At 41.8% G+C, this 19,543-nt stretch overlaps 1 protein-coding gene across 2 annotated transcripts in view; it reads right to left on the reverse strand.

Annotated features, from left to right (window-relative positions):
• AFG2A (AAA ATPase AFG2A) overlaps positions 1 to 19,543 on the reverse strand; it is a 1,612,935-nt gene that overhangs the window by 1,391,357 nt on the left and 202,035 nt on the right. For both annotated transcript variants that reach the window (XR_014978118.1, XM_085641546.1), the window contains exon 8: positions 7,390 to 7,513. Coding sequence is in view for 1 of the 2 variants with exons in the window: in XM_085641546.1 (XP_085497672.1) it covers positions 7,390 to 7,513 (124 nt within the window). In the remaining variant the exon portion in view is untranslated. The remainder of the gene's footprint in view (positions 1 to 7,389; positions 7,514 to 19,543) is intronic.

Raw genomic sequence — 19,543 nt, forward strand, 5'->3', positions numbered from 1 at the left:
CGTCTACCGGCCGTCGTGCATTACGGTGGCCGTGTGCGCACGACGGCCGGGAGACGTCGTGTTCCCGAACGCCGTTTATTTCTTCCGCACAGCTGGAGAAATAAACCCGCATGCAAGGGGTTAAGGAAAAACATATATTACCTGTACTTATCTGTATTCTAAGATGCAAAACTTAAAAATCTAATAAATTGTGTTTAAAAAAAAACAGTGTCCAGTCAAATACTTGCTTTCATAAGAAAAAGAAGCATTTTATTTCTAACTCTAAACATGCAAAGGAATAGCAACATTGATTTGCACCAACACACTCCCCTTGAGGTTGGGGCTCTAGCTTAGTGGGGTCATTGAATTAACATTGCATATAGGCTCCGGAACTGAGTGAATGACAAACCGAGATAATGCTCTACTGGGGAGAATTTTTCTGTACTGTAAAGGCAATTCTCAGGGGTATTGTGGAGAAGCGAAGGTACATATATGTGGTGTACTCTGTGGCACTGCCATGTATAATATTTGAACTGCAAAATATACATGATTGTAATCAGCTATGTTTGATGGAAATAATAAAAGTTTTTCACAAAAAAACCCACTGCATATAGGCAAGACCCGATTGGTGCATAGCTGTTCCCTCACGCCTCGCTCAGGGAGTCCTCTCGGCAGGGCTCCCCTCTGGACTCCATTCCTTCCTACGCTCTGCTCTTCCTCATAGAGCACACTGGTCTTGGCAAGCAGGCAGGTGCTGGTGCTTCAGTGCAGGTGGGTGGTCTAGCTTTTCCTGGGTGATGTTTTCTCACCGGGCAGGGAGACTAGCAGGTTTTTGCCCACATCCGGGTTACAGGCAGAAGTCTTGCAGAGCTTCCCCGTCTCATACAGCCCATCTGGATGCTTGGCAGATGGCAAATTATGAGGTCTCAAACACCCCTTCTTATAGTCAATTTCCAGACACAAAAATATGATTTAGGGTCTGAGTCTTTGAATTTTTATGTTGAAGTCTGTTTCTTTTTGAAGTGTCCACTTATTAATGGGAGTGACCAGAGTTCACACCTAAATGTCAGCCACATTCATATGTGCATCAAAAGATGAATCCTAGGCTCCTAGCCCTACCCGTTATGATTTCCTTATCGGCTCCATCTCCTTTCCAGCGATGTATCCAGGCCCCTTCTTAGTGATCCAGCAGTGAGTCACAGAACAACCTTTTGAAGTGCAAAGGGAGAGTCCCTTCCTCCAGTCTGTGCCTCTCCCAGGTCACATGAATGCAAGCAATACACAAATCTGTCTTGGAGGATTCCTCTATTCTTCATGTCTTCCCCAGGCAGGCCTAGGCTTCCCAAGATTGAACCCAAGGTCTTCCTCCTCCATATTTTGTACCCTTCTCAGGCACACATACACCCAGTACAGAAACTCTGTGCTGCACTCCACATCTACCTGATGTAGGCCAACGGTGAGTTAAGATCACAGTAGCGGAACTTTTAAAAAGGAGAGTGACACAGGGTAAAAAACTACCTGCTCACTGCTACTGATCACTACTCAGTATGCGGTCACCACTGTGCTGCTTAACTGCTGTTGAAAGGGGTGGCCTTTAACCACTAGGAGAGAGCACTTAGGGCGTCCCTTTCAGTAAAACAAAATTGCAATCCGTGAGACAGGCTATGTCATAGCACACACGCATGAACCATGTTTTCCTCTGTCACAAAAAATAGCATTAGGGTTCCAGATAACAGTACAGTTGGGCACTCAGGGTAGGGGTACACGTCTACAACCATGCAGAGAACTTTTCAGTTCCAACAATATACATATATTCACTGAAAAAAAAAACATTAAAGTAACATTATAGTTAGGTGAATTTGTCAGTTACAACATTACCGTTTTAAACAAAAAATAAAAAACACAGTAATTCACCAGTTATAGTTAGCAGAGCTAACTATAACTAGCGCCCCCGACATGCACTGCTTATGACCTCACCTATTACATCACTCATGACATGTTCTATGACATCATTTATGACATATGAATATACCAGATGATGAGGGCTATATGAATGCCAAAAAGTCATTGCTGCACCTAGGACTGACACTCTGGAAGCGCCACATAGCACAGAATTGGAGGAAACAGACTCCCTCCCGTCACTCATAATGAAGTAAGCCAATCGATGAAGAGGGCGGCCCAACTGCTCTATGAAGTAAGAGGCAGAAGAAAAACGTGAATGACACAAAAACAGACCAATGGAAGAAAAGAGCTGGCTGAAAGCCCCTATTAGTATATTATGTATAGAACTGTAGCAAAATCAAAAAGTCTTGGTTAACACCAGATTTAAAAATAATTTGTGACTGTCAAACATGAGCAATGTTATGCATCACAAAGGCTTCCAAAGCAAAGGTATGGCTTCAAAATGCCTCTGTGAAGACAATATGGACCAAGGAAAATGGCAAAACCAATATTATAATCATAAAAATGGTACACTTCAGAAGCATGACCACCCATATCATTTATTTATTTACTGATTATCCAATACAACAAACCAATAAACTTGGGCTTTACATATTACATGAACCCTCTGAAAGAGTAGTTCGTACATGGAGTGTGATTCATTACTATATAGAGAAATGCCAGTATAAGACATAGCATAAACATAAACAGAAAAAGCAATCCAAAATATTTGTCAACAACTGCAGCGTATGACACATTGAAAGGAATAAGTGTGTTTGAGCTGAGGAACTCTCTCATTATTGAAAACCAGGATGTTCTCTCCAAGGACCCAAATTGTGCCCAGTTTCTTGGGGCACACATTTTAGCACCAGCTTTCAAAGTTTGAGGGAAGAAGGCTTCCCCAGCACTGAGCGATATATCACCTCACAACTACCATGCAGTTATCACAGAAGAACATATTAAATTTGGGAGCATCTGTTTCCCCAGATTCCCAACTAGTCAGGTTTCAAAAGCAGTTCAAAAGGTGCTTCAATGTATCAGAGATAACTTTCTTCCACAATGTCCAAATCTGGGAACATTCGCAAAGTATGTAGACAAATGATCCCACTAAGTTGCAGGCGCTCAGGCCTATGCTGCTAATGACCTATTGTTTTGCCATCCCAGTCACCTACCGCGGCAGCATAACATCCCAGTGGATCTGACCACGTTTTTTCCACATGAAATGGCAGTGTTTTCCTAAAAAGATCGCCACTCTCAGTAATCCAATGGGGAACCCTGAATGGGAAAAAAGATTGTATATGCCCCTGCCAACAAACCTACAATTACTGCCACAAAGTGTTTTTCATGCAATTACACTACGCCAGGCTTGTACCTATTAGGGAACTGGGCTACTATCCTTCTTTTAAGTTTTACAAGGGTGTTAATTTCTAAGTTCTAACCTTAAGTTTGTTCTGTCTTTGGGCCATATCTGGTATATAGCCAAAACTTATTTCAATCACCATCTCATCCAAATGAATGTTCAGCATGAAGAAAAATAAGAGTGATCTCAGTTGTAATTAATGCACAACCAAAACCAGACTCAACTACTCTCAACCTACCGCCCGTGTCACATTGCCATTCAACCCCAACCAAAAAGTACCTTTCACCTGACATATAGAATGAATTCAAATTAGTTTGAGGCCTGGGAGTGCACTAAGGTTGTACAGAGGTGGAACCCAGAATCAGTGTTGTGGCCTGCGCATTGAGGATAGTGAAGGCAGCCTGTACCGCTGCATATGGAGGGGATGAAATATGGCTCCGATGCCTGGGCCGGAGGCATGCCCACTCCACCCTCCTTTCCTCTACCAGGTTGTGCAGTGAGTAAGCCTTGCAAGGTATGCGGGAAAGGGAGCGAGCAGTGTCCGCCGTATAGTGCATTTGGTGGAAAAGTCGCACTGCTATGATATCCCAGCATGACTTCTCTTGCTGGATGCGGAGAAGGCCTTTGATAGAGTGAACTGGTCCTTCCTCCAGGTGGTGCTCGGTAAAATAGGATTGGGTCCGGGTTTGACCTCCAAGATAATGGCCTCCTACGTGGCACCAGTGGCCAACATTTGTGTGAATGTACAAACAACAAGATCAGTAACCATCCTTTGGGGAATGCGTCAGGGGTGCCCCCTATCGCCATTACTATTTTCTCTCGAGGTTGAGTCTCTTGCTATCTCGATATGCAATACAGACACAGTGAAAGGCATTCCCTTTGGTGGCCAGCTGCACAAGATTAGCCTGTTGCGAATTACCTCCTCCTTATGCTTTCTCAACCCAATGTTTCCCTTCCAAGCGCTGTGACCTGCTTGCAGGCTTATGAGGCAGTCTCTGGCTTTAAGGTCAATCAGGCCAAGTCGTGCGCTCTTAATTTAACTATCCATAAACAGGACCTCCAAGCTCTGCAACGCCTTACACCCTTTCAATGGTTGCAAGATGCCATAAATTATCTGGGCCTCAATATTACTCCTACGCTTTCCTCCTGGTCCTAAGCTAACTGTCCCCATTTTAGCCGCTCAATCCTGGTAGATTTTGAGAGGTGGAAACACCTCCATACCTCCTGGCTAGGTCGTGTGATCGTCCTATAAATGAACGTGCTCTCGCGGGTTCTCTATCTCGTTCAGACCCTTCCTATGTCGATCCCACAGGATGACATTCTGAGCCTACAATGTGACATCTGAGCTTTTGTATGGAATGGAAAGCGACCCCGGGTAGCTAACGCACTGTTAATGCTCCCACGAAACATGGGTGGCTTAGTGTGACCCAGACTTCTCAAGTAGTACTGGGCGGACCATCTGCGTTATATCCCCGAATGGGTGGTCCGGGAGAGCTAGAAGCATTGGTTCCACATGGACCAATAGGTGGCCTGCCCACCCGTGTGGGACCTGGCTTGGCTGCCCAAACATGCCAGGCCTTGGAGCGCGTACACTGCCACCCCTACTAAGACGGTCCTTGACATCTGGGACAAGGTGGTGCTCACGAAAGGACTACCTCCCCTTCTCCAAATACACCTATCGCCCGTAACCTAGACTTTCCCCGCGGCGCTCTTACCCCTTTCCTTCTGCTGTTAGAGCACAGGTAACAGTCGTACACTACAAGACCTCTTTACAGGTGATACCATGAAGTCTTTTGATCAATGTAAGGCAGACTATAAACTCTCAGATACAACACGGCTTCAATATTGCCAACTGAGGCACTAGGCATTGCACCCCTCGGTCTACCCTGCAGCCATCTGACCTTACACCCCCTTTGAGAAGCTCATACGGGCCTACAATGGCTCAAGAGGCCTAATATCTCACACCTACTTTAAGCTTCAAAACTCCACGCCGGCGCGCACCCATACGTATCAGTTCGCATGGCACAACACCACCCAGGAATACATAATGCCCAAACAATGGGAGACACTGTGGTGGAACATACCTAAAACCTACCGCAGTGCCTCTCTCTGCGAAACGGCATATTAATTAACGTTCCAATGGTATTAAACGCCGGCCCATCCCTCCACCATCTATTCGGGTGCCTCCCTTCTGTGCTGGCATCATCAAGAGGTTGTGGGAGATTTTTGCCATATTTGGTGGTCTTGTGGAATAACTAGCACATACTTGAAAGAGATACTGAGCCATATTAAGGGCATTGTGGGCTACCCACATCCTCCCTCCTACCTTACGGTTATTATGGGGTTTCGACCTCCGGCTTCAAGACGCACGACCCATACAGTTTTGAAGCTTATAAGTTATTTGCTTCCAGCAGCACAACATCTGATAGCACCCATGTGGAAACAGACAACCCCTCCCTCGATGGCGCAATGGTTTACCCGTATGTGGCACATCCTAGCGATTGAACGGTTGACCCACAATTTAACTAAGACAAAGATAAAATTTCAACATGTTTGAAGGCCCTTGATCCACTACCTTACCGAAATAGAATTCACCTGCGAAGCTTAGAATGCTCCAGCTCTTTGAGTGACACTGCTCTCCGTACCTTGCTTTAATATAACAAACACTATTAAGATAACAGGAACACTATGCTCTTTTCCACTGCGCGATGACGCCACTTCTGCACATGCCCCTCCTTCGGCTGACCCTGACCTGTAATTGCTGTTTGTTTTTGTTTCTTAGGTTTTTGTTAAAATATTTCTCTCAGCTATGTGCTATGTCATACTGTGTCCTCAGACAATGTATCATGACTGCATCTGATGTTGCTTCATTGCTATTTCATTTCAGTCGCAGATATGTATTTAGCTATTCTGTTATCTCAACAGGATTATATGTTATACCTGGGTGCAGTTGTTGGCATTGCTGTGTACATGTTCTGCTATTTTGATATACAATAAATATAAATAGAACTTGAGCAAAGAGTCCGCTGTGAACATGCCTTTGCTCATGCTCTATAAAACTCCTTAATAGGAGTACGTTTTTACACTTTAAGCTCCCTTCTTTCCAGAAGACTTGGACAATTGTGTAGGAAAGCTAGCATAAGGTCCTAAGTGTGCTACTACTTCAATGTCTAATGCAGGCCTTTTTTTTTCAATTGCATTTATACTCTAATGTGTTTGGAAAAATTCAATACACAGAACTTGAGTGTGGGAAAAAAAAACAGTAGCAAGAAAATGCTGTTTTGAAGCACAGCGTGAAAGCACTTTAAAAAATAATTATGAACGGGCTGTGAGAGTTAGCTAGGAAGTGGCATGGGGGTGAAGCAATACAGAGGGTGGGGGAGAATCAAAACAGTGGGCAGGTGGGGCAGAAGCAACAAGAGGGAGCGAACACAATAGAAAGAGCAACGTGGAGGGCAGGAACGCAGAAGCACACGTGCAAGAAGTAGTACCAAGAGTGCGGGTGGAGGAAAGAAGCACATAGGAAGAGAGTGCAAGGGGGAGAAAGGAACCTGAAGAAGAGAGTTGGAAAACACATGCTCTCTCATGAAAAGTTTGGACAAACAGAACAGAGCTCACTAAAAGCAGAATCAGCATAGAAGACAACCAAAGAGATGGTTAATGAAGCAATACTCCTTAGGGGGGACAAACACAGCATATACAAAACGCCATAAATTAAGAAGTAGCCAAATGAGAGTGACAGGAAAGAATCAATGCTAAGCAGCGGGTAGACTCCAAGCCCATGTATGTTCATGATAAGCCCACAATATGTCTTTCCCAACTAGACAGCTTCAACTGCCTGGGAGGTTCGACCTAAAACATTTACTCCCGATATGTCACAAATTGCTGCACTGCACACAAGAGAAGATCTTTGACCTGACTTGTACTTCAACCAGCCCTTACAAAGAGCATCTAATTTGTAGTAAACCTATCTAACAGATCATATAGTAAAAAATCACGAAGTCGGTAGATCAATTAGAAAACGTGCACAATATTCTAAATTTTTTCGGCACTGGTGCAGAGCCCTTTTTCCATTCTTTGCTTGTTCTATGATCACACAATCCACTTACCGAGCCAATGCCATCCATTAGCGTCAACAGGGAAGCTACAACTCTTTTTTCCACTTCGTTTTGGGCTCCTTCTCTCTTCGGACATAAAGCATCGAGCTCATCAATAAAGATAATGGAAGGCTGGCTACATTAAGAATAGGAATAAATATTTCAAAATAGGTCTATGATCACCATCTGTTAAATACAATATTCAAGGTGTTATGGGCATTTAGTATTTCTGCTTCATGAATCCATTTGGACTCAGTTAAAAAGGCATATTACGATTGAAAACTAAATACATTCAACATTGAAGACTGAATAGAACATACTTAAAGTTCACAATGAACCAAGAGCAACCTAGCAACATCAACAAGTCTCCCCAAAAAATTTATCAGGAACACCTAGGGCAAGAGGGCCATTTTAGGTTTCTACATCCTAGTTCTCTCCAAATGACTATTCTACATGATAGCAGTTGATTTAAAGGACTGAAATCTCACATATTTAAAAAAAAAAAACAGCAAGAAAAATGTAATAGAAACGTTGAACATTCTACTACTCAAGATAATTAATTTTCCACTGTTGGTGTTACTACGTTTGCAGGATTGGCAGTGGAACTCCATAATAATTTCTAAATGATTGTACGTGTTAAATTGAATATCTGAAAAACAGGCAACCTCCTGCTCATTAAAGGCAATTCTGTTATCTACTTCATTGTGCTGACAGGTGTCAAAAGCATATGTTTATTACACATACAGTATACACAAATATCACATTATACAGTCTTAAAAGAGATGGAAGTAGGATATCATATCTATTTTTCTTAAGCAAGAAGAAGTGATTCATGTTTGACTTTTCTTACTTCTTTTTTTCTAAGGACTGCCTGCTGTGATGTTTGGTTGCTCTTTACCCAACTGGTCATAAATGAAAACATAGAAAGAATGTCTAAAACAATAGAAACATTGACTTGTTTCTAAGCATATATATTAGATCATTGATTCCCTGTTTGATTCATGTACAACGTTTTATACATACATTTATAATAACTTACTGCTATATTGGTGATACCGGCAACTGCGTAATCAGTTTAGCATCTCATAAATTATAAAACTACTATATTAATCTAATAGTTAATTCATTTTCCTATACAGCAGCATTGGGCCAATCAGACTGAATTATCTGGACCATGCAGGTCAATATATATTTGGAGAAATGGGCATATGTAACAAGAGACAATACTAAGCAAGTGGATGCAGCCGTCAGATCACGCCTACCAAAAACTCACATCCTATTGAAAGGGACACACTCAACCTAAGGATCGCACAACTCCATGAGACTTCAAACTAGTGGCACACTGTGTACAAACACATACTAATTAACAATCACAACAATAACAATACGGGCAGGAGGGCTACTTGTTGGAGGCAAGAGGGACATTTTTGCTTTTATGTATTGCTTGTAGATTAAATTTCAAGTGACTCACTACTTCAGCCGATTAAGAGGCATCAAGCCAGAACAGTTTCAGGATATACAAATGGAAATGCTTTTTTATATATTTACACATCATCCCCATATTTATCAATAAATGTAAAACCAGATGTTTATGAAATGTATTTTTAGGATTGTAACGTTTTATTGATTTTTACAACACTCTTTGCCTACATCCATTGGCCGGCCAGGTAGCAGAAAATTAGGGGGGGGGGGTTGTAAAGGAGGGGGGGAGAGAGTGGAAGGGGGAAGTGAAAAACGTAATCAGACATCATTGATAAACAATAAATAAATGAGAACAATACATGCTTGTTTCACACTGATAATAAATCATCACTCTTTCTCTTTCCCTAAATCGTCCATAGGGGTGGTGGGAGTAATATGCAGTATTCGCAAATATACTGGACATGCAAGTTCCTGGTACACTCTTGAAAGGTGCTTTATACATGTTCCCCATCTTTTCTCGAACTTGGGTAGGGTGTGACTGATAACTGCTGTCAAATTTTCCATCCCCAATAAGTCCCAAACCGTGTGTAGCCAATCTGCATGCGTGGGAACAACATCAGTGCCCCATTTTATTAGCAGGACCTGCTTTACCGTACATATTGCTAAAGTGATAGCCTTCCCCTTTTAGAATGTAATGGATGAGTTTGTGTATTGGGTAGTCCTAACAGGAAAACGGGGTATTTCGGTATCAAACATCTGATCAAAATCAGCCAGGACCTCCCTCATGAAATGTATTTTTACTAGAGCTTCAAACTGGTCCTGAAGTTCATTTTTCAATGTATTTATTTAGAGACAAATTTTTATTTTGAATCCTAATATGCATTTGCCATTCAATAAGTCATAAAAATCTCAATGAAACGAGAAGGCACGTTGAAAGGGAATTACTGGCTGTTTTGGAGTACTTTTTATTTATTTCATCAAGGTCCTTTATCCAGCGTCATAGACATTGATGGGGCATGATTATTTGCAAAATAAGTTTGCTTCATCAAGCCTGCTCATAAGTGTTATTAATATACCTATTTAATAGCGTGAACATTATTAACATGTGACTTTCAAAAGCACAACGTGAAATGTGCAAGAAAAACACAACATGTTTAGTAATCAGAAGCTGCAATGCTTAACGTGCAGAAAGCATGGAAAATATAAAGTTTTTACGTGAACTAAAATGACATGAGAGAGAAAGTTGATAAAGGTGTTAAAAGCAAAACTTTTAAGTAGAATTTTTATAATTAATAATGAAAATGCATGGAGTAAAAAAATTTACGATTATGTTTTTCTTCTTTATAACAAGAGAATAATTGATTAAGTAATAACTCATATTTTGAAATCGGGTTACGCTTTTGAATCTAATTAGAATAATGAATCTTTAATTGTCGTTTCCTTATGTATTTTCTCTTTATTTCTCAAATAGTAATACTGGTTATATTCCTCAGAAAAACGACGATTTATGCTTTTCCTATGAAGGCCTCAAACCCTGCTAGATTATTATTTTTTCCTGTTATTAACTAGGCCTGAAAAGAATGTACTTTGTTATTTCTAAAATGCTAATTTATTTGTTTAGTTGTGCAGAGCATATCAATAGAATTTCCCTTCTACGGTTAGAGTATTTCTTTTTATGAAATATTGTATCGACTGATGTTGCAAGCTGATGTGGAAGCGAGCGTGAGGACATGAAGAAGATACAAGTTCCTTTCCTGCTTCTGTGGAGTGATGACCTCTTTCATATTAACAATGGATTGTCTTGTAGAAGTTCCGAATGACATAGCTTGGAGAAAGATCACCTCATGAACTTAACCAATAGAATTGTGTAGAACTGTGAAAATGAAACATTTGGGGTGGGATTGTGAATATCTTGGGGTATAATTATTTCCGTGGGAAAAGAATTCAGCAGTAGCTGTTTCTATGAGAAGAGAGCCATTTGCTGCTGTATTCTCTCTATGCTACTCTGGCTGGCTATAATCCTTGCAAATATAGTGGGCGTGACATGCTGTCAGTCCGAACCTGATTCTATTTGAACAAACCTTTTCTGATTGCCTTGCACTTCATCGGCTGGTGAGGTTGCTCAAGCTATACTTTTTCGGCTGAAGGGTTAGCTACTTCTGACTATTGTATGCTGTGCATTAGTCCTTTGATTTTAGGTTCGTATGAAATCTAAATTGCTTATTGACATTGCAATGCTTTATTTCCTATTGTCTCTCTCTCTCGCTCTCTCTCCTCTCACACTTGTTATTGATTAAGATGTATTTGCCATGAACTGTATTTCTTATTTGTGATTTAGCCTGTAACATTGTAATATGCAGAATTGACATTACTAATGTAGTTGGTGTGTTGGCCATTCATATTTTGCTGATTTAGATAAAAGTGACTTGATAAATATTCAGAGCTTTTGTTTATTTGGTGAATTATTTGACATTGATGCATACTGTGACTATTACGAATGGTTAGGCTTTCCTTCATTATAGGTCCTTATGAAGGAAATAGCATCCGTCTTTCATTATCTGAGTCCCTATTAGCTCTCCAAAGAGCTATCGGGGGACCAGATGTTTATAAATGGTTACAGAGTTTCTTTGGGCCCAAACTCTTAGATGTAATAAAGTTTCTATTCATGATATATTGGAGATATTGTGAAGGAGTTTTAAAATTTACACCGCTTCCGCTGGATCAACATTTTGAGTATTATTTAACTGAAGCCGTCTACTTCAAAGTCAATTTGAGCTGGAATCTCTTTTATTTGTAATGCATGTAGATGTTTCACTGGTAAATTGTGGATTTTAAGCAGATTCCATGACTTTGTGCAACATACAACTCGAGCCAGAGTCCAAGTTTGCTGCCACTAGAACGTTAAAATGCAAGATTCCTGTGCATAGTACCCAAATAGCCAGTGAACGCAAAAAGTTAGAAGCACGCAAAATTTGACAAAAAGTTTCATAAAGGCACATGAAAGAGTAATAAATAGCTCGACATGTTATTTCCTAAAGTAGAAAAACTTTACTAAAGCAATTCTGGCTCTCAGGCTGCTTCTGAAAATAGGACACTGCTGGACAAAGCAACATCGACCTTTTTAAAAAATATATTATTTTTCTGTTTCAACAGTTTTTAGTGGGATATGCAAATATACAAAACTGAAGACAAGTTTACAAATAGCCCCTCCAACTCAACCCACTTCCTACCCAAATGTCTGTCAACCTCTTCTCTCCCAACCCATTCTTCACATTCTGGATCATTTTAAAATGCGGGACTTGTTTCAATTTGGCACTCTTCAGTTTTTTTTAACTCTGCCCCAATTGTTCCTGAGACAGAATCTCGAACTAAGTAAACTATTACAGACATCCATATTTTCAAAGACAGTGCTTGTGTATTTTGTGCACTATGGGCTTTGACTTCCACTAACCAAAATCGATGCAGCCAGATCGCAGGGGATGGGAGCCTACCCTTCCTAAAAATGCTAAAACAATTTGCTTTCCGTTGAAAAAAGACAGGACATTGTCATGCCTAAATAGAATTCCAACCTCTCCAGGTTACACAGGGACAAAGAAGGTGTCTTGACGGGAGGCATGGGGCAATGGCAGTGCTTTAAGTGGGCCGGGTCTCACCGGGTCTGAGCACCGGCAGCTTTTTTAAGGGGACCTCGAAACGGGTCTCTATCGGGCTCGGTTTTATGCCCTGGCACCGGCAGCCCGTTTTTTTTTTCCGGATGTGACAGCAGGCACATTGATGTGCGCGTGGTGAGCGTTGTAGAGGAAGGGAAATCCTTTAAAGAGAGTCATTTTCTCTATTTCTCTATGGATTTCCCTTCTCTTTTTGAAACTCAGGAGCAGCAACATTGTCGTGGTGTCACCAGGGCTTTAAGTGAAAGTTTTTCCAATATTATATACAAGCCATAGTTGCTGCTTATTTATCTTATGCAACTAGCAACCATTAACAAAGCCAATAGTCCTGACTTGTAGGTATGATGGGACTTGTTGCATCAATGACAGGTTCTGCATTCTGTCCATCAACTGTTGTTTTAGCATTTGTCACCCCGAGTGGGACTTGTATGCCCAGATGTGGGTCCCGTGCTCTCCATGCCACTGGAATCAAGCTATCCTGGCTGAAGAGGGGTGAAACCCCGAAACCGGTCCCAGGATGCTTGTTTCCAGTCCAGGGAGGACCTGGCTTGGCAGTTCGGGCTGGACTGTTCCCATGAGGCACAGGGTCAAGACTGATTTGCATTTGGCTGGGTTCAAACTGGAATGGCATGGTGAGCAAAAAAACGATGGATTTAGGCCCAGATCTCTGTACTAGGGTGAATGTATGACATTGTTCTGCATTCTGTCCATCTACTGTTGTTTTTGTATCAATGACAGGAACAGCAAAATACAAGTCGGGCGGCACACTGTGCTTAACACAGATTTTTAGTTTATGTGATTGTAAACCACGCCCTTAATTACATTGACCACGCCCCTTTGAGAGACCCCCCGTTTTTTCATCCCACTTAAAGCCCTGGGCAATGGTCCAATCTTCGCTGCCCCTCACTTCTAAGGTTATTCGCCTCTGAAAGCTTACCAAGTCTTAGTCTACAGCAGTTGCCTTTTTGCTTACAGCCTGATTCTGGTTGGGTGAAACTTCATATCCACTTCTTTGCAATGAAATCTGCAGCTCTCCTGGACTTTCAATTCAGACAGCCTGTGTATTAGAGACCCACATAAGTTTCCAGACTCTCAAGGAAATGGCAGTCTGGAAGAGCGCTAGTTCGTCTAATGCAACCTATGACCAATATGGAGTTAGGGAATCACAGGTGATCACTGTACTTTTGTGCTTGGTCATGCCTCCATGTAATTTTTTTTATGCCATTTTGCTTCTGAACCAACTTTCGTTTAGCTCACTCCTAGTTTCCATTTGTCTTTGACAATTTCACCATTCAATTTGTTTTTATATATTTTTATTTTTGTGCATCAATTAATAATGTGCAGAATGTGGTTTTACTCTTGGTCTTTATATGCACACACGGATATAGAACTATTGCAGCTGAAACGTATTTCCTATGACATGAGCAAGTGTGCAGCTTTCCTGACTCCAGTTAATTAGGTCTCAATTTGGGTCTCGTAGTCATATTTTTCAAAATGGATGTTTCCCCCTGCCCATTTCACTGTTCATCAGTTCTGCAGAAAACAGTCAGGCAATCCTGTTTATTTCCATTGAAGTTGTTCTTGCTGTTCTCGATGCAATCTTTCCAGAATGGTCACAATGATGTAACTTTCCTCAGGGATCGATCCTACGCTAGCTCACTGTGCCCTATTCTTTCTCAATAACTTGCTGTTGTTCATGTAATTAGTTTGTCCTACCATCTCCGGATGGCATTAGCATAGAGGAGACGGAATGAATATTCATGTAGAGGGATAGTGCTTAGATGCTAAAGCAATATGAAGTTTAGTAAAACTGTGCTTGGATTTGCTTATAACGTAACACTTCTGATCATACCACTTGCAGTTTTACTGATCTAATATGCGAAAATAGAGTATAAAATAACCCTCGAATAGGATGGCGAGCCCAATTCTTTTCGATGCTACTAGAGATGCTGTCCATTTCTCTATTGATTTTGCTGCCCACTTGGGACTGATAATGTTTCTGCTTTTGCACTATCCTGTAATGATTTATTTGCAGAGAGCCTTCATGGCAATTATGTCAAATATTTGCATCTATCATTTCTGCACCGCATCTTTTGAAATTTTGTAATAAATCCTTTACATTTGTTCTGCGGATCTAGAACTTGGGTATTGAGTGAGCCCTTACTTAATTGAATGTATTTTTGATGTGTTGGGAGGTGCCTTACCTCGTGGACACACTACCTCGTGAAATTGGGATTCAATACTGTCTCCAATTCATTATTAACCTGTGAGCTTTCTGTTGAGGTAATATTTTGCGGAGTAAAATATTTGAGGTTCCCACACCTGCAAATTTCCTCCATAAAGCTGCTGTAGCCCGCTGGCAAAGTCACAATTTAACAATGTTGCTGTTTAACTACAGCTTAACAAAACGCACAGATTTATATACTTTTTATACACTGTTACCTGATAAACAATTATGCACATTTTATAAAAATAAAATGTGAGGAGATATTGTGCTGGTATTCAATGACCTCACCAGAGTATATTAAAAAACAAAGGGAAAATATGATGTATACTAGAGCCCTTTCATGTACAGGCTTCCAGGAGTGCTTTAAGATATTAAATTAGATATGCACTTATAAGGGTAAAAATGCAAATTACTTTTTCCAGTCAGAGTAACAGCCATGCTAGCTGGTGGATTAAGCACTATTTGAAGACAACGCGGTAGTTTCAGGAAGTCTCGTCAAAGCGCTATAGCAGAAGTGCAGTCTCAAAAAGATCACAACCCTATCAAATTAATCTAAAGAAGTCTTAGTAACTAGTAGGGCCATGAAACACCCCATTGCATCTACATGTCAACAACAAGTCCCAGTGTTGTGTTTAACAAAGGGAAGGAGAGTGAAAGGTGGGCTATTTTTATAGAGGTCCTACACATAGGCCCTAAGTAACTGTATCAACAAGAGATGTGTAGTTCCTACAGGACAGGAAGTCGAAGGGGAATAAAGTATTCCAATCCAGACTTCAACCTAGTGAAAATAAGTACACAAGGGAAGGGAATCCCTTCAGGGTGGAACTAAAACCCTCACACACCCAGCAAGCTAGGTGTCATGCTTCATCATCTGGGTTCTGCTCCTCGTCGGGTCGGCGGTGCAATACCCGACGGGCACCCATACAGGGGCTCTTTGTCGGAGATCTTTTGTTCCCTGCCGTATGGTGCATGCGTGTGAGGGCCCGGGAGTGTAGATGTAAGTGATTAAAAGAGGTTGGTTAATCTGAAATAGGAGTTTATTGGCTCAGTCAACCACCTAATTAAAAAAGGGGGGGTGAGTGGCGTAAAAGCTATATATGCTCACAACGGATGAGTGGCTAGCTACGCTCGACTCTTCTGGTCAACATGTTTCGCGCCCTGTTAGTCAGAGGGATCTCGTGGCGCTTCGTCAGGACCTATAATACTAAAGTGAGGTGTGCTCGAAAAAACTATCTACAGTGTGGTGAGAAAAACAAGGGTGAGAACTAATATGTTGGTCAACCCTTAATAGGCGCCCCTACCTTATGTATTGATTTAAAAGGGGGTCACCTAGGGAAAGAAAACATGGGAAAAATTATGAACCCAAAGCCACCCTTAGCAACTGTAAGGCATTATATCACAAAGGTTAGTAGATCACCACTGGTTTAGTAAAGTGGTGATCAATTTAATATACTCCAGATTGTAAATTGTACTGGATTCCTACCAGTTTCCTAATCATTTAATAAATACATGACATAAGACAAGGTAGGGCAAAGTAAAAAACGGTTAAAACAAGCAGCACAGTAAGGTTCTGGTTGGAAGCAAAACCCTTGTTAAATTTATAGAAAAAAGTCAAGGTTATGCATGGACTCACCATATCATGTTATAAAGAGCTCATCATCAGGTGCATGGCGCGTCCACAGGGGGAGAAACACATTCGTTCCCTAAAGTATAATGGTGTTATGGGGAAAGGTAGAGGCATAGGAAGATATCACAACCACAAAGTCACAGGAGAGAGATCTCCATCCTACGTATCACGAGAACATATTAATTTGAGCGTGTGACACCTCTCGTGTGCAATAGTACTCTGATCTGTATTGTGGTTGACCAAGTGCAGTTAACCGGGGGTGGGACAGAGATGTGCAAGTCCCGATTGGTTTACAACAAGAGGCTACGATCAAAAGTAGTGAATCGACGTTGACGATTCTAACTCAGTGTGAGCCTGAATTAGGTTTAGCATTTCTTCGCAACCGAACCCTGTTTAATTGGGCGTGTCGAAGTGGTCACATGCGAGATATGCAGACGTGTGCCGATGGTGGACAGTGATCCGAAAATAAATGCGGATATACTACAAGTGTCTAGAGCGCCCCAGATCGGCTCAGGTATTAGGAATCCACCCTCCAAAATCGCGCGCCGACGTGTACTTACTAAGCAAACATCCCCTGGAGGTAATTCAACCTGCCCGCGTCGCCGAACCCGGAAGCTGGATAGTGGGTCGGTGACGCTTTAATTTATTCAGGCCAGGATAGGTTGTAAGCTTAACACGTGATTGCAAACGGACCAATCACTGTCTTGGTAACAAATATCATTGGCCAATTGTTTGGAATAGTATGGCGTCGATGCGTCTGTAGCAATGGGAGATGAATGCATGTAAATCATGCCGGGTTGTGGGCGCCATGTTGTAACGGGTAAAATGTGAAGCGTCCCATGTTTTGGAATCGGTATAATTGCCCATGTCGTGGATGCGTCTATAGCAATACGAAGTAAAAAGATGTATAGCATACTGAAATGAAGAACGTCATTCTTCATGGTCGCCACGTAGTGGTCGGCAAAAAAGTGGTACATAACACGTTATGGGATTAATATAAATGCCCCTCTTGTGAAAGACGATAGTCATGTATGTATGCCGTAAATGACGGACGTATCTCAAACCCCACAGATACTCTTATTAGTAGGCGGTTCATGCCCTACATGGTGAGATAGGGGACCAAAGTCGGGGGCCATGATGTAATGGTGTTGGTCAGTAAAACCAATATGGTTGATAATATAAAGAAGTCATGGGCAGCAATGGAGGTATATATAATGAATATATATAGTGTGATGCCCGCAACAATCAGTAATAAGGTCACTAAATATTATAACCATGGTTTGTCGTACAGAGGTGGATCAATGTCGAAGACCAAGTATCAGTAGGAACATAGGGTGGTGTATGTATTATCCTACCCCCTTGGCTATATCGGCAGAAAAGCCTCCTATCGATTAGATATCATTGACCAAGGTATATCGTCGTTAAGGCCAAGTCTATCCAACGAGAGGCGATGTACCCAACGTTGTTCTAGCCTGAGTAGGGCATGTTGAGACATGACAGGCTGGCTTTCAAGGACAATCCAACGTAGATCAGTCGGGCTGTGTTTGCAAGCTAGGTAATGACTGTAAAGTTTTGTGGTGGTTTTACCGCATCTAATGTTACTTTTATGTTCGGTGATGCGTGTTTTCACAGCTCGTGTCGTCATCCCTATATAGTGGAGGCCACATGGGCAAATTAGTAAATAGACACAGTTCGTGGAATTACAATTTGTATGTCTTTTGAGGGCCCATTCGAAAGAGTCAGTGAGGCGAATAGATTTTGCCACAATGGTTTGCCCGCAGCAGGAGCACCCTCCGCAAGTGTAATGCCCCTGTACAGGGGGAAGGTTCCAGAGGGTGTTGTGTGCTGGACTTATTTGTTTCTTCGGTCTCGTGTGTATCAGGGTGTCCTTCAGATTGTTGGTCCTCTTAAAAGCGAACCGTGGTGGGGGAATCATAAGTGTGCCTGCGGATAGTATTCCCCAGTGTTTCTTTATCACTTTTTTGAGGTTGTTGGACTCTGGTGTGAAGGATGTAACACATGTAATGATCTCTCTAGTGTCTTTTGGTCTTACTTCCAAAAGTGCCTCACGGTTGTTATTTCTTGCTCGCTTCATTGAGTTGTAAATCACTCGGGGAGGATAGCCTCTTTGAGTCAAGTTCCCTGAGAGGATGTTGGCCTCAATTTTGTAGTCTGTGATAGAACTGCAATTTCTCCTGAGTCGAAGGAATTGGCCAAACGGCAAATTATCGCGCAGGGCTTTGGGGTGATGACTGTTATAGAGGAGTAAACTGTTCTTATCAGTGGGTTTTCTGTAGAGAGTAGTGCTTAACCCTGTGGGTGTCAATCTGATGTTTAAATCCAGGAAGGGGATATCTGAGTCAGAGATATGACTAGTGAATTTCAAAAACTGGTTTTTTGTGTTGATCCATTCACAGAATTCGTGACAGGTTGTTAAATCCCCTTTCCATAGAATCATGACATCATCGATGTATCTTTTCCACAGGGTAAGGTTAGGTCCAAAGGGGTTGTCCACGTTCATTATTACTGTCTCTTCAAACGCTGCCATGTACAGGCAGGCCACACTGGGGGCAAAGGTACTCCCCATCGATGTACCTTGGGACTGATGGTAAAGGTTGTCTTTAAATGCAAAATAATTCTCAGTAAGAGCTAATGTTGCCAGATCCATGATAAATGTTATGGGAGTGGGAGATGTCCATTCCCTTTTCTGTAGGGCCGCCTCTATCACCGTCAGAGTAGCTTGTTGCGGGATGTTGGTGTAGAGAGCCTCTACATCAAGGGTCACTAGGAAGTCAACATTTTCGGTGTTCTGTATTCCCTCAATAATATTCAAAATGTCAGTTGTGTCCCTGACGTAAGAAGGAGTCTCTTTAACCAAGGGTTGTAGGAAGTAATCACAGAATTTGGATAGAGGTTCCAAGAGGGAACCAATTCCGGAGACAATTGGTCTGCCGGGGACAGGGGTGATGCCTTTATGTACCTTAGGTAATGTATAGAAATATGGTACGACAGGTTTGGTAGTGATAAGAAAGTCTGCTTCTTTTTTCGTGATCCAGCCATTGGCTTCGGCCTCCAAGATCTTACTAGCTATTGTTAAACTTAATCTTGGCGTGGGATCGGTGTCAATAGGTGTGTAATATTTCCTATCGCCAAGTTGGCGTAGACATTCTGTTTCATAATCACTAGTAGACTGGATAACTGTCGCCCCTCCCTTGTCCGCCT

The sequence above is a fragment of the Triturus cristatus genome, chromosome 2_2, assembly GCF_964204655.1.
Source record: "Triturus cristatus chromosome 2_2, aTriCri1.1, whole genome shotgun sequence".
In the NCBI taxonomy this organism is placed as follows: domain Eukaryota; kingdom Metazoa; phylum Chordata; class Amphibia; order Caudata; family Salamandridae; genus Triturus; species Triturus cristatus.